This window comes from Notamacropus eugenii, chromosome 2, assembly GCF_028372415.1.
Source record: "Notamacropus eugenii isolate mMacEug1 chromosome 2, mMacEug1.pri_v2, whole genome shotgun sequence".
Taxonomy (NCBI): domain Eukaryota; kingdom Metazoa; phylum Chordata; class Mammalia; order Diprotodontia; family Macropodidae; genus Notamacropus; species Notamacropus eugenii.
In genome coordinates, this window is record NC_092873.1 from 260,306,129 (window position 1) to 260,321,256 (window position 15,128).

General features: G+C 37.0%; 1 protein-coding gene across 5 annotated transcripts in view; it reads right to left on the reverse strand.

Annotated features, from left to right (window-relative positions):
* The window catches only part of PDE10A (phosphodiesterase 10A), a 435,545-nt gene that overhangs the window by 416,960 nt on the left and 3,457 nt on the right, over positions 1-15,128 (reverse strand). For 3 of the 5 annotated variants that reach the window (XR_011974697.1, XM_072643847.1, XM_072643849.1), the window contains exon 2: positions 1,782-1,868. The exons of the other annotated variants lie outside the window; for them this stretch is intronic. Coding sequence is in view for 2 of the 3 variants with exons in the window: in XM_072643847.1 (XP_072499948.1) it covers positions 1,782-1,868 (87 nt within the window). In the remaining variant the exon portion in view is untranslated. The remainder of the gene's footprint in view (positions 1-1,781; positions 1,869-15,128) is intronic. 5 annotated transcript variants of the gene reach the window in all.

A 15,128-nucleotide genomic window follows, 5' to 3' on the forward strand; every position in this document is an offset into this window, starting at 1 on the left:
CAAGTAGTCAGCATCAAAGGTGGGATTAAAACCTAAAGTCTGTCATTCAAAAACATGAGTAGCTAAATTTCTATAAAACCTCACCCTAAAGCTGGCATCTCAAAGGAGATGAATTTTGGGGAGGCACAGAAGCTAAAGAAAATTACCTATTAAGGTATGTTGCACTATAGCACCTGCGCTGATTAAATTATGGCTCTTCTAAAATACTGCACTCCAACCCAGCAGGTAACTTATTTATCATGATGACTGGGAGATTCTAAATAAGATTCAGGTTTCTTAAGGATCCAAGATTACTAGTTGCAGACCCAACACGGCATAGTGGACAGAAAGTTCTTAAAGCCAGAAGGATGTGGGCTCAAGTTCCATATCTGATATGCATAACCCCCGACTGAGCAAATCCCAATCTCTCTGTGCCCCAGACAACTCTAAGATTATAGATTGTGGTGATGGAGAGACTTCTCTCACCCGGGAGTTCCCTCTACTTTTGAAAGCCCATCACTGAAACAAGAAAAGATAAGACATAACATTACCAAACAGGTTGTTGCAATAACCCCACCTCTCAGTTCCTCTCTTCACCCAAAAAGGTCCCTGTTTCTTGTTAACAAGCCTGATGCCCACATTGGCTGAAAATATTCCCATTCTGAATTTTGTGATTAAGAGACAAGTAGTGAGACTATTGATTTGAATCTGGCCCAAGTGGACACTAAAACTCCCAATTCTTCTTACTTTCTATCTGAATCATCCTACCATATAGAAAGGATCCAGAAATATCACCCATCCTGTTTACTAATCGCTAAGAAAATTTCATGCAAATTGTACCAACCAAGTAAGCATTTAGGTCTCATTCATCCCATCTGGCTATGCATTTGAACTCTGGTCTGAACAGCACCTCAAATACTAAGTACCGTTTATTGATTTACATCAATTGTAAAAAAAGAAAACAACCAAAATACGAAAGGACTAGGATAAGAAAACATATTAAAACTGGGGACCAAACATTATTTTCTTTATCACCGCCTATGATTTTAATTCATCAGAGAAAAATGAAAAAAATATACATATCTAATGGGAAACAAGAGCACAAAGCCCAATCGGGTATAAATAAGTATTCAGGAAAAAGCGTGGTCTTGAAATACGTTTGCTAGATAATGACATATGTGGTACAATGGATAGTTTGGAATTAGGATAGTTGGAATTAGGAAGACATAAATTCAAACCCTGAGTTCAAATCTCAGATCAATTCCTAAACTCTCTCCTGAACTCCAGTCTTGCATCAACAATTGCTTTTGGGACAAATATCGTAGTATCCCATAAATATCTCAAACTCAGCATGTCAAAAATGTAATCTTTCCTCCAAAACCTTCCCTTCTTCCAATCTAGGGCACGTTCATCTTCCCAGTTATCCAAGTTCCTAACCTTAAAGTAATACTCAATTCATCACTTGCACTCATTCCTTATACCTAATGTCACCAAATCCTATTGTGTTTACCTTCACCTTTACAACATCTCTCACATACATTCCATTCTGTTCATTCATATAGCCACTCCAGGTAGAGGCTCTCATCACCCAGCACCTGTAATGTTGCAAGAGCTTTCTGACCAGTCCTCCTGCAACTCTTTCCCCCACTCCCATTTATTCTTCACTCAGCTGTCAAAGTATATGACCACCTCCCTCCCCTCAAAATCCATAAACTCCATTGGTTCCCTATCACCTCCAAGATTAGATACAAAATCTTCTATTTGGCTTGTATTTGCCCTTTCACAACCTGACCTCTTCCTACCTTTCCGGTCTACCTGCCACATTGGTGGGGCAGGGGGTGGGAGGGAGTGGCGTGGAGTGGCGTGGCGTGGCGTGATGTCCGCAAGACCTGGAAAATTCAAGTAAAATTTTTAGCCCTCACTTCATACTGGAGAAGAAATTTGTTTTTTTTTTCTTTTTCTTTTATGGAGTGTTTACAGTACTTTATTGCAAAATTTGAGTTGATGTTATAAAATACTGTACAAATATTTTAGGCATTCCTGAGCTTCTAAACTTTTTTTTTTTTTTTGTCATCTGCTCACTCAGTCTTCACTTGTCTGCAGCTTCCGTAAATTCCTCAAAAATTCCCATTTAATTTCTTATGCCCACTCATGATTTATGGAAACCAAAATGGGGAAAGTTGTAATGTGGAAGGGATGACTGTACTTATAGTTTATTCACATACTTGATCTCAAATCACTGGTCTGCTTTCCGTGTTTCCCCCATCTCCCTTTCATGCCTTTTCACTGGCTCCCACACCTGTGTAAGTAAATGCTTTCCCTCCTTCTCCTGGCTTCCCTGAAAAATTCAACCCAAATCTCACTTTCTACAAGAGGTTTTTCTTTGTCTCTCCCACTTCTAATAATAGTTCCCCTCTGGGATTACCTCCAATTTGCCCTATATGTAACTTCTTGGCCATAGTTGTCTCCTTCATTAGACTGGGAACTCTTTGAGAGCAAGAACTGTATTTTTGCTTTTCTGTGTATCCAGAGTGCTTAGTATAGTGCCTGGCTGCCCCTTTTAAATGTTTTTTGATTGAGTGATTGTTGACCTGTAACTGTGTGACCCTGAACAAGTCACTTAATCTCAGTAAGACCCATTTTTCCTGTTTGTGAAAAGGAGATGATAATACCACCTACCTCATAGGAATGTTGTGAAGATCCGCTGAGATGCATGTAATATGTTTTTGAAACTTTGTACCCTTATGTAAATTTTAATTTGTAGTTACTATTAATTATCATCAGAAAAAGTTGCTTTGTGTGCGTCTTTGGTATAAAATGCACACAGTAAGGTCTCTGGGGGTTAAATTTTTATCCTGACTCTGGAAACAGCAAGACACGAAATGCTACAGAAATTATCCTAAAGGTAAACATGCACAATTTAAATGGCATTATGCCAACGCCCATTTTGCTGCTTTCCCACCTGCAGTTCTGGAAACAAGTATGGCTTTCTGTACGGGCACCCTGGATTGTGCTATTTGTAAAATTTCAGTGACACTATGGTGCCTGCATCGTACTTCTCACATGTACAAACATCCCCCTGAAAGGCTTTCATTTTTGTAGGTAATCCAACACGTGGGAATCGTGATGGCATTCATCCAATACCTCACTAATAGTATATTTATTCTCTTTGCTGGTGAAGGAACCATCCTCATGAGAGTCAACAACTTTTTTATTTTTAAATCAAGGGCAAAAATAAAACAAAACCTCAGCAAAATTCAAAACGATTTACACACTTATCTTTAACCTTCACATAAGCCTCTAGTAGGAGGTTAGTGGTGAATTTTATTATACTGATTTTACAACTCAAGCATCTTGGGTTTATGATTACACTGTCAAAATGTTAACTCACCCACTCAGCACACCGATGGGCCACATGCTGCCCTCAGGTTATGTGACACAAACTGACAGGCCAATGAATTTGCAAAATGCGACTGACTATACTTCCATACAAATAATGCAGCAACCTTTCTATAACTGGTTTGGGAACTATGCCACATGACCTCATAATCTCTGAATAAAACTAGAAGTTTGAACTCCTAAATCCTAATCCACAGTCTTCCCTGCTATTTTCACATCTACTACTTAACCCCTTCCTGTCTCTTTGTAAAACCAGTTCATAGACAAGTATTTATTAAATGTTTACTATGTGGAGAGCTCAGTGCTAGACCCTTGCGGAGATATAAAGTTTGGATTGCATAGGATCCCCTTCCCTCATGGAGTTTATAGTCTATTAGGAGGGTAGAATATAAACTTATCAGGTAAGGTGTTACAGTACAAAGGGGACTGGACTTGGGAGTCAGAAAGACCTGGTTTTGAATATTGATTTTGATAATTCCTAGTTACTGTACACAAGAGATTTACCTTCATCTGTAACATGGAGACAACCTCTATCACGTAATTTTTGTGATGAAAGCACTATTATACAACATAAGAAATGCACTGTAGTTAAAAAAGAATGTGTTGTATGAATTCCACGGATAAAATGGTCATTAATGGTGGGAGGCTTTGTGGAAGCATTTGAAACGAACTTTAAAGAATGGGTAGGAAATCAAGAACCTAAGGTGGTGAAGAGAGCACATCCCAGGGTTAGAAAACGGGGCAAGCAAAGACAGGCATGACAGTCACAGAATGATCATCACTCGTATGGTACTTAAACTTCTGCAAAGAGCTTCACATAGGTTATTTCATGTGATTCACACAACAGCCTGGTGAGATGAGTGATACTGTCATCCCCACTTTCTGGATGGGGAAATTGGCTGAAGGAAGCAAGTGCCTTGTCCAGAGTCACAGAGCCAGTGAGAGTCTGAGGAAGGATTTGAACTCAGGCCTTCCTGAAGAGTAGGACACAACCAAAATGACCAAACAGCAATGACAATAACTTCCTGCCTCCACTGTACCTGTCTCTACTGTACCTTCAAGCTAAAAAAAGGACTGGGAGAATTCTGAGGAAGAGGATGGTTTATTTAGTTTAAGACCAAATGAGTTTAATAGATGTAAAGCAATTTGTAAAACTGAAAGCACTATGGAATGCTAACTATTATCAAACATACACTTGGATCCTTGGCAGTCCTCTCATCAATCCCTTCGATTGCTCCCTGCTGCTCACAGAATAAAGTCAGAACTCCATAGTCTATTATTCAAGGATCCCCAAAGCCTTCTCCAAGTCATTCCAGTCCTGTTACCTACTCAGTCCCCTATTATCCACTCAATCCTCTCCAAACCATACAACAGACCTTGTGCTGCCCAAATTCTTGACTTTTGCTCATGCTTCTCCTATCTACACTGTCCTTCTCCCTCTTGTTTTGTTGTTGTTCCATCATGTCCAACTCTTTGTGACCCTATTTAAGGTTCTCTTGGCAAAGACACTGGAGTGCTTTGTCATTTTCAGTTCATTTTACAGATAAGAAGACCGAGGCAAATAGGATTAAATGACTTGCCTAAGGTCATACAGCTAGTGAGTATCTAAGCCTGGATTTGAACTCAGGTTTTCTGACTCCAGGTCTGGCTCTCTATCCACTGTATCTTTCCCTGACCATATCAGGTGAAAGTGACCTCTTCTTTTTCTGATCCAAGGACTGAGAAAAGGAAAGGACATGAGAAAACATTTAGTCTTCAAAGAAAAAAAAAAGCATTTATTAAATACCTACGATGTGCCAGTCATAGTGCTAAGTGTGATAAGCACTTTATAAATATCATCTCATTTGATCTTCACAAGTATCCTGGTTGGTGCTATCATCACTCCCATTTTAAGGATGAGGAACCTGAGGCAGATAGAAGTCAAGTGATTTACCCAGGTTCACACAGTTAATAAATATCTGAGGTCTGACTCCAAGTTATAGGGTCTCACCACAGTGCCTCTAACTGCCTACTTCAACTCGTTCATTTTACAGTTAAAGAAAGACCCAAAGAGGTTGTGAACAGAGAAGTGAAACTTCTAACCCAAACCCTCTAACTGTACATTCAGGGCTCTTTTCACTTCACTTCATCACCTTCCATTTTGTAGTGGACCGTATGGTTGATATTTTCTGCCTTGTGCTATTTTTTATTTTTTCATATTAATAGGTTTTACTTTTCTAAATAAACATGGTCCTTGAGGGCAGAAATCACCCTTTTCTACAGCACCCCATACTGAATATTCTAGCCCACCACAAATATTTAATTAACTTCATTTATAAAAAACAAAAAACAGCATATATACCTGCAAGAGAATATTCTGGGCATCAAAAAATACACAGAATTCAATGAAATCTTAAATAGTTTCTTCATAGATTAAAAACGTAAATAATTATACTATTTTTACTACAGTGATTATTACAGTGATAAATTCTCTCCTTGAGATTCCTGCCATGAACTTCTTCAAAGGTAAGTAAAAAAAAAAAATTCTTTTGGCCAAGTCTGGCTTTATGGCTGTACAAGGTGATTTGAGGAACAGCACGAAAACTGTTGATCTGTTTTTGATGCACAAATTTCTATATTTAATGATATCCCTTTGTCTCAGGAACTACATTTGGTTTACATTGCTTCTCTCCAGAAGAAATCTGAAGTTCATCCAGTTGAAGCCCAGATGTCACACAGAAATCTTGAGGAAAAAATAGGCAAAAGACCTATTTCATCTGCTTCGCAATTTTCCCAAGGGTGGTTCCTGATTTGGCTGAATCTATAATTAAATTCCTTAAGTGGAGTATAAATGGGATTCACTTTATACTATGTTTTCTTCTCTGATGAAATTAGTATATGTAGGAACATTACACAGACTCTGATCTAAGTTACTAACATACTGACATATAAAGAAGTGTGATGATGCTTATCATTTAAACAAGTTCTTCATATTTCATTCCTTCAACATGTCAGAGAATACAGCAAAAAGACACTAATCACCACTGAAAGGTATAAAGGGAATAAAACCACCTTCTTCCTCTCACAAAATCCATAGTTCCAAGTATTTTTTTTTTTTTGAGAAGAATTAAATTGTAACCTAAGTATTTGGAGAATTACTCTGAACGTGTTCCACACTGTTTCCTGTGGCACCTGGAGTGTGCCACACAGTATTTTAAATTTTTCGAGGGAAACACAGATGTCCTCGACATTTGTCAGCAGCATGAGGTGGGTCACAGCTTTAACATCACCCTGCGCTACTTTCCTTTCGATGACATTCTCAAGTGCTGGAGGTGTATTTGTGTTTATTCTTATTTTGGCTATGCCGATATCTTTTTGAACTGTCTTGTTTGCGATATCCTATTTTTGTGAAGCTGGATTTTTTATGATAGTTGTGATAAAAAGCAAGGACTGGATTTAAGTCAGTGTAGAATACAATAAAAGGGCTGGGAACCAAGAAAGCTGGTGAACCTCTATTTTAAACAACTATGAGGTTTTCCTTTTATATGTAAATGAGTTATATACATATATATGTGTGTGTACATGTATATGCATGAGTACATATTATATACCTACATTTTCATATACTTCTTCATATACACCTATGAGGAAGTTCATGGCAGGGAACCTAAAGAGAGTGTTTCAATGATAACCACGAAAAACCTAAGTTGTAAGTTATGTAAGTTACCTGTTTATTTTTTAAAAAAATTAAAAGGATGCCCATCAATTGGGGAATGGCTGAACAAGTTGTGGTATATGAATGTAATGGAAAAAATACTGTGCTTATAAGAAATGATGAACAGGCAGACTTCAGAAAAACCTAGAAAGACTTATATGAACTGCTACTGAGCGAAGTGAGCAGAGCCAGGAGAACATCATACACAGTATCGGTGACAGGGTTTAAGGATTGATTTTGATAGACTTAGTCCTTCACAGCAATGCAAGGACCTAAAACATTTCCAAAGGACTCATGATGCAAAATGCTGTCCCATTCCAGAGAACAGCTATGGAGTCCGAATTCAGAATGAAGCAGATTATTTTCCCTTTGTTATGTTTTATTTTTCTCATGGTTTCTCCCATTTGTTTTACTTCTTCTATGCTACATGACTAATGTAAAAATGTGTTTAACAGGAATGCATGTGTAGAACCCACATAAGATTCCACGGCATCTTGGGGAAGGGAGGAGGGGGAGAAAATTTGGAACTTAGAAGTGATTGTTGAAAACTGAAAACAAAAGAATTAATAAATTTGAGGAAAAATTAAAAGTTCAAAACACTTTGGGAAGTTATCATGATGGCTCTAGAAATGAAAAGAAGTTTTTTTTCTGAGATGAGAAATTTCTTTCCCTTCTTCTTTCTAAGCCTTTCTTGGCCACCACTAGTCAGAAGCTTCACACCTCTCCTCTTAAAAGTTCACCCATTTGGCACTTATGATAGGCTCACAGATCAAGAATGGGAAGGGAACTCAAAGGCATCTAGTTCAACCTCTTCATTTTACACTTAAGGAAACTGAGGTCCATGGAGTCTAATTGATTTGTCCAAAGTCACAGAGACAATTACCATCTGAAACAGGATTTAAATATAAGTCCTGAGATTCTAAAAGCATTGATTTTTCTACTGTACCACACTATATTTTATTTACTACTTTGCTTCAATAGTTATCTTTTCATGGGTCTAGAGTCGAATTCTCTTTTAAAGCAAAAGTTCCCTAAAAGAAGGGATCAAGTGTTAAATATCTTTACATCTCATTGAGTCATCTAGAAAAGAATCAAGAGTCATCACCTACAAGACGGTCATTCAGTAAAATCTGCTAATTGAAACGTTTTAACTCCCAAGGGCAACTATTAGATCTAAATAGCGCCATCAGGACAAAACTGCTACTGGCATTGTAGGACGCTGAAAAGTGGACAATGAGCTTTGAGTCAGACTAGAAGGATTCTGATCTGTGGAATCAGGTACAAGCTGTGTGGTCTTCAGAAAAACCTCTTTGGGCCTCAATTTTCTCTTCTGTAAAAGAGAATAATAACACCTCATGGGGTGGTGGGAGGTTCATTTTAGATTATATGAAAACATTTTCTAAGTACAAAGGACTATGTAAATGTGAAATACTATTATTGGTCCTGTATCTCTCTGCTATCTCAGTTTCATCATCCCTGTAAAAATAAGAAATGAGTTAATCAAGTGTAAGATGTTTTAATTTGTATGCATTACAAGGCTTGACATTTCTATCTTAACACTTTCATTTCATCCAAGGTATGCGGTGGACAGTTCACATCACAGACATATCGAGTAATACTATACGTTATTCTTAAAATATGTATATATATATATATATATATATATATATATATATATATATATATATATATATATATACACACACACACACACATTTGTATGTGTGTGTATGTGTGTACACATGTATATGTTATGACTGCTAAGTAATTATGTTTAATTTAAACATAAAAGGGTATTAAAACTTTATCTTTCATGAAACCAAGAAATATTGAATTATAAATGTTAAAGACTTGGTAATAGACTGTGTTCCAAATATACCTGCAGTCCTTGTTCACAGGGATTTATGATTCTGCTCTCCACTTTTTCCTCTGGTTCTACTGTATTCAATCAGTTCATTACTTGTCAAACTTTACAACATTTTTTTTTTCACAGTTGATAGCTTAAACTCTGAAAGAGGAGGTAAAAAACCACAGCTAGACTACTATATTCAGTTATAGGTACCATATTTTAAGAAGGACATGCTTGATCAATATTGGTTAAAAAAAAACTAAAAAACTAGAGATACACATAGACTGGAGAAGAGACAGTAGTGACATGGTATTTGTCTTCGAGTATCTGAAAGGCTATCATGTAGATTTGTGTGCTTTAGGTCCCAGCAGGCAGAAACAGCAGCAATGGGTAGAATATCAATTTTTTTACAAGGAAGAAGAAAATGCAGTTAGCATAAAGGGAAAGCTTCTAAAAATTTAAAGCTTTTCAAAAGGAGAATGGGCAGCCTCAGGTAGTAGTGCTTTTCCCCTCTGGAGATCTGTAGAGGCACATTGTCAAGGCACATTATAGGAGGGGATCAGATTCAGACTGAACTAGAATGGCCAATGAGCTTGCTTCTACTTCTGAGATTCTGTAATTCTGTTGAAATCACTGATCCACAGGAGAAGGAAGGATCTAGGACAGGAAGAGATACTCTATCTTCTGTGGTCTATCTTTGGGATTTTCAGAATGAAAAGTCAAGAATAGCCAAAGGTTCTTTCTCCAATACATAACTCATTTTTTTTTTTTATTTGCCCTTTGGCATAACACTGCTTGAATGTCAGCAGCAGTGACAACCGGAGATAGGCAAACTCATGTTGTTTTTGCCAGGAGATGGGGTGTAAAGCACACAAAAGGGCTCTTTGTCTTTCCATTGTTGTTCGTGAACAGGCCAAGCAAAGACTTGAACTGTGTAGATTAGTTCTGAGAGGATCTGCTCTGCTCCAAGAGCTCCAAGAAGCATGAAGGAACGCTAATTTCGTCATTTTCCATCTGATGCCCTTCTCAGCAAGGGAGTTCTGAAGATGAGAGTCTGAGGACAAGTTTGAGTGTGAGTCACTGGAATTAGGTAAAATCAGAGATGGCATAATAATCTAAAGTATACCACCAGCATGATCAACATAGACCACTTGCTTCAGTATAAGCAGTGAATTTCAAACCACCCTTTTGAGAGGCAGGTCCTTGAATGTGTAGACCAAAGGATTCAACATAGAGATAAAATGCTTGGTCCCTATAGGATAAAATGTTTGGTCTCTATAGGACATATGAATCTTTAAAGCCATAACAATCAGCTGAAAATATGGAAAACAAAATGAACATTTTCAAAAGAATTAAAAACTAAACAAAAATCTAACTACTTCCCATTAATAAATTCAATAATTTGGACACTGTAGCCTTCTTATCACAACTTACTAGAATTAGACAAGTGTGAAGCAGGAAATGAGATGGAACAGAGAGAAAAATTAACACTGACAAAAGATTCAACAAACAGACCATCTACAGTGATAAGTTTAAAAGATCTTTTGGAATCCAGAATTCATTCAGTAAAGGTCCTTCCTTCCTACCACCCTCTTTCTTCTCCTCTTTCTTTTTTAAATGACAGAGAAGAAAAGATTTGCCACACCTGAGCCAGAAAGGTATCATTTTAATCCTCTTAATTATCTAGACAGAATATAGTAGAAAATAGACACACACACACACACACACGCACACACGCACACACACACCTACAATATAAATGTATTAGATAAAACTGTGCCTAACAGTGCAGCTGAGAAAGAAACTGATAAAGTTATCTGCTTCTTAAAATGAAGGAGCTGAAAAGAACAATTGTCAGAAGCACACTTAAGGATTAGGATTTAGCCAGTCAGCAAGAATTTATTAAGCACCTTCTATGTGCCAGGCACTGTGTTAAAAACACAATTTAAAAAAAAAAAAGTTCATCCCACCAAGGAGCTTAGTTCCACATAGAAAAATGAAACCAAATGCTGCCTTTTTATTCTGATATTTCTAAATTTTATTTAAGCATCTGGAATATTGAAGTTAGCTTTCCTCAAATCAAATATATTGACATCAATATAAACATGTTTGCAAATTTTTTCAAAGCTAAATGTTTTTAAAGTCTATTAGAAAAATAATTCCAAGTCACTGAAACATCACTCAAATTATCAAAATAATAATGCATTAAGACATTGGCTTAAAATGAGTTGAAAAAAAGTCCAATGGAAAATGTTTTTAAAAACAAAGTTAAAATAATTTTCCTCTTATTAGTCCCACAAAAAGATATGATTCTTATCTATATTTCATGACACTATTAAATGCCAACCAGCCTAACAAAAGCTCCCAACACATTTTGGTAATCCAACAAACCCTGGTGAACAGAAGAAAATAAACAAAGAACCTCAAGTCATTAGGATAATTACCCATTCCTGGAGGAGAGAACGAGACTAATGAAGACTAATGAAAAGTGACGAGACAATGATACTAATGAAGAACAAAAATTTCAATTACTCAATACTGACGCACTTACTGTCACCTTAAATCTCAAGACATGAAACAATTTATGAAGGAAAATACTGAAAATTATTCTTGGTGAACTCTTCACTGGTTTACTGGATGTTCTCAGAATTTTCTGTTGTAGATGTGTTATCACTAGTAGAGTTCATTCTAGGGCATCACAGCCAAAGAGGTGAACCAGCAAGTGTGGAGTTGAATAGTTTAGGATTTTGATATGATGAAAGGAAGAGAAAAGTAAATTGTTTGATAAGGTACAGAATTTAAAATAATCTTTCTGAGGACTTAAAAGAGCACATCTCTAATGTATTCATAATCACTGACATTTATGTAGAACTTCAAGGTTTACAAAGTACTTTACATATATTATCTCATTCAAGCCTGAAGATGATCCTTCTAGGTAGCTCCTATAGCTTTAATATCTCCATTTTATAGTTAAGTAGACTGGTGGTCAGGGCAGTTAGGTGGTGAAGTGGATAGAGTGCTGGACCTAGAGTCAAGAAGACTTTTCTGCCTATGTTCAAATCAGATCTCAGACACATACTAGCTGTGTGACCCTAGGCAAGTCACCTAATCCTATTTGCCTCAGTTTCCTCATCTATAAAATGAGCTGGGGAAGCAAAGGGCAAATCACTCCAGGATCTTTGCCAAAACACACACACACACACACACACGCACGCACGCACGCACCCACACATGCATGCGCACACGCACAAAATGGGGTCAAAAAGAATCGGACACAACTGAAAAATTGATTGAACAACATCAGAGAGGCCACAAAGGATCACACAGGTACTAAGACTAAGTGTCAGAAATGAGATTCAATCCAGATCTTTAGAGATTCTAAATTCAGCACTTTGCATTTAACCCAGAAGAATACTTCCATGAATAGCTACAAAGTCCCTTTACTCCTTTGAGTTTTGACAAGGATACACCAAGTATAATCCAAAATCTGCTTATATACACATACATATATATATGTATATATACATATATATGTATATATACATATATATGTGTGTGTATGTATATATACATATATTTACATATATAAAACATGTGTTCAGATATACATAAAAGAATGGATGGATTATAGTATGTGTAAATATAAGCATATATTTACATATGTATATATATAAATCATCTGTTTTCTAATTATATGAATATTTATAAAATGGGGGAAATATGGTACAGCTGAGTCTGGAGTCAGAAGTCCTTTGTTAAATAAAAATAATAGCTAATATGTATATGTGTGTGTGTATGTGTGTGTGTATAACTTTCAGTTTTGCAAAGTACTTTTTAAAATATTATCTCATTTTATCCTTAGAGTATGGAGGTAGTTTTGTGGAATGCTTTTATTATCTCCATTTACAGATGAGGAAACTGAGGCAGGATGAAATTAAGTGATTTGCCTAGGGTTATGCAGCTATTAAGTGTCTAACTCCAGGACCAGGGCTCTATACACTGCACCACCTAATTGTTCAAATGCTGGCTCTCCAACATACCAGTGTGTTCCGGGACAAACCACTTAACCTTTCTGGGATTCAATTTATCGGTAAAATTCATTTCACAAGTATTATTAAAGGACTGGCATTATGTCTCTGGAAGCAGAGATACAAAGACAACACTGCCCTGGCCTTGGAGGAGTTTTTCACCTGTGTTGGGAAAACAACATGAACATAAATGAGTAAGTACCAAGTGCATTCGTAATGATTTTGTGGAGTGATAATCAAGACAGGTTTCCTATAAATACAATAAGAAACTTGGACCAGGTGACCTCTTAGGGTCGTTCCAGTTCAAAATCTATGATCTTTTTTCTGAAGTGATAGGCCATTCCTTAATGATGATTAATTCTGCAACCTTTCAGAGAGGACTGAACAAGTATCTTTAACAATACTTTGTTTTCTTTGAAATCTGCCTCATCTAAAACCAGCTATGGTGCCTTTTGTAAACTTCAGTTCCCCTTGATAGAACCAATTTTTTTATTCATTGTAATTCTCAATAATCTAAAACTCCAATAAATTGTTGTCTTGATCACAAGTGGTGGATAAATCCATATGATGCCATTGTACTATTCTTTCTTAGGACTATGGTTTTCATGGAACTCTCATATAATTGGGTTTTTTTTTTCATTCAGGAAATTTCCTGCTTTCACTATTTTGTTTTGTAACTTGTGCAATTCATTATAAGAAAATTAGTGTTTGAAAAAATCAAGCCATGACAATGTATGAATCTAATAAGACCTTCATCATGGTAAACACAGCCAGGGTAAAAATCAGTTGTGTTTATATGCTTTTAGCATTGATAAATCAATCTAAAGTACTTGATGCTATAGCTCTTGTGACCTCCATAGATGATGAAAAAAGAATGAGAATAAAATCTTTCTGCTCTTATAGCAATCCAAGGAAAATTTTCAGCCCCTTCATTTCACAGAACCCAAAATTTCCCTATCTAAGGGTATTATGATTGGTGGCAAAGACCTAGGAAATATAAAGTGATGAGCCTCTCCTCCTCCACCTTAAACTCTAGCTTTTTCCCCTGTAAGAGCAACTGGTAGCACAGGTACTGTCTACAGTCTTCCCTTTTCCTCTCGAAATGGAATTCTTCTTAAGGTTTGCCTCTAGAAATTCAAGACACCTGACTTTAAATGATTTGTCCTCATCTCCCCTTCCCACAATTTTTCTCCATTCTCTTCTTGTTTTTATAGTTAAAGGTATCTTCAACGACCAGTACTTGTTATTTATTATAACACATTATTTCCCCCAACTAACTTTTTTCAGTGAATTTCTCAGCCCCTTCTAGAAAAGCAGAAGGAACAAGAAAATTCACAAGTAAACTCAAAAGAAAAGAATTATTTAAATCTACACACTGAGCCATGCTTTCTATTTGCAGACAAAGAAATAAGGGCACTTTCCACTTTGCACTCAGAGCAAGCACCTCAGGAGAAGCAGTGAAGCAAAAGGAATATCACACTTACTGAGGTTGAATTCAGTAAGAACAGAATTCAAATCCTGCTGAAGGTACTAACTAGTTTGTGACTCTGGTCTGGACCTCAGTTTCCTTTATGTGTAAAATGAAGGGGCTAGACCATGACCTCTAAGGTCTCTTCCAGCTTTAAATCTGGGATCCTATAATCCTGTGACCTATATGCTGAGGGTGGGCTGCCAAGTTTAAGGAGCACAAGAAAAGCAGTGACCAAATAAGTTCCGACTTCTCACTGTAGGGCATCTTTGCCACTTTGTAGCTTCAGTGAAATGAACGAACAGTGAATTGAAACCATGTTTCTCACTCTCTCACTTTCCTCCTCTCTCACCTTTTGAGATCTATAGGAATAGAGCGACACCTGTAACAGGAAGGATCCACGTGTGGGGCTATTCTGGAACAAGACTAGGGGTAAGGGTTAGAGGAATTAAGCACTATTTCAGGGCTGTAACTCGATGGCCAATGGACAGCTATCAGACAATACAAATCCAAAATACCCAAGAGGGTGCCTGGAAGACTTGGAACCCAGCAAAGGAAAGCCCTTTAGCGAGAAACTGCTGGCCTTTTAGCAAGCAATTTATTTTGGCAGAAAGCAGGTGACTTTTCCCCACATCCCTAGTTTAGCTTTCAGTCACCAGGAACAAAATTTCCTAAAAGTTCCTTTTGATTCCCTTGGGAACTGCAGACCAA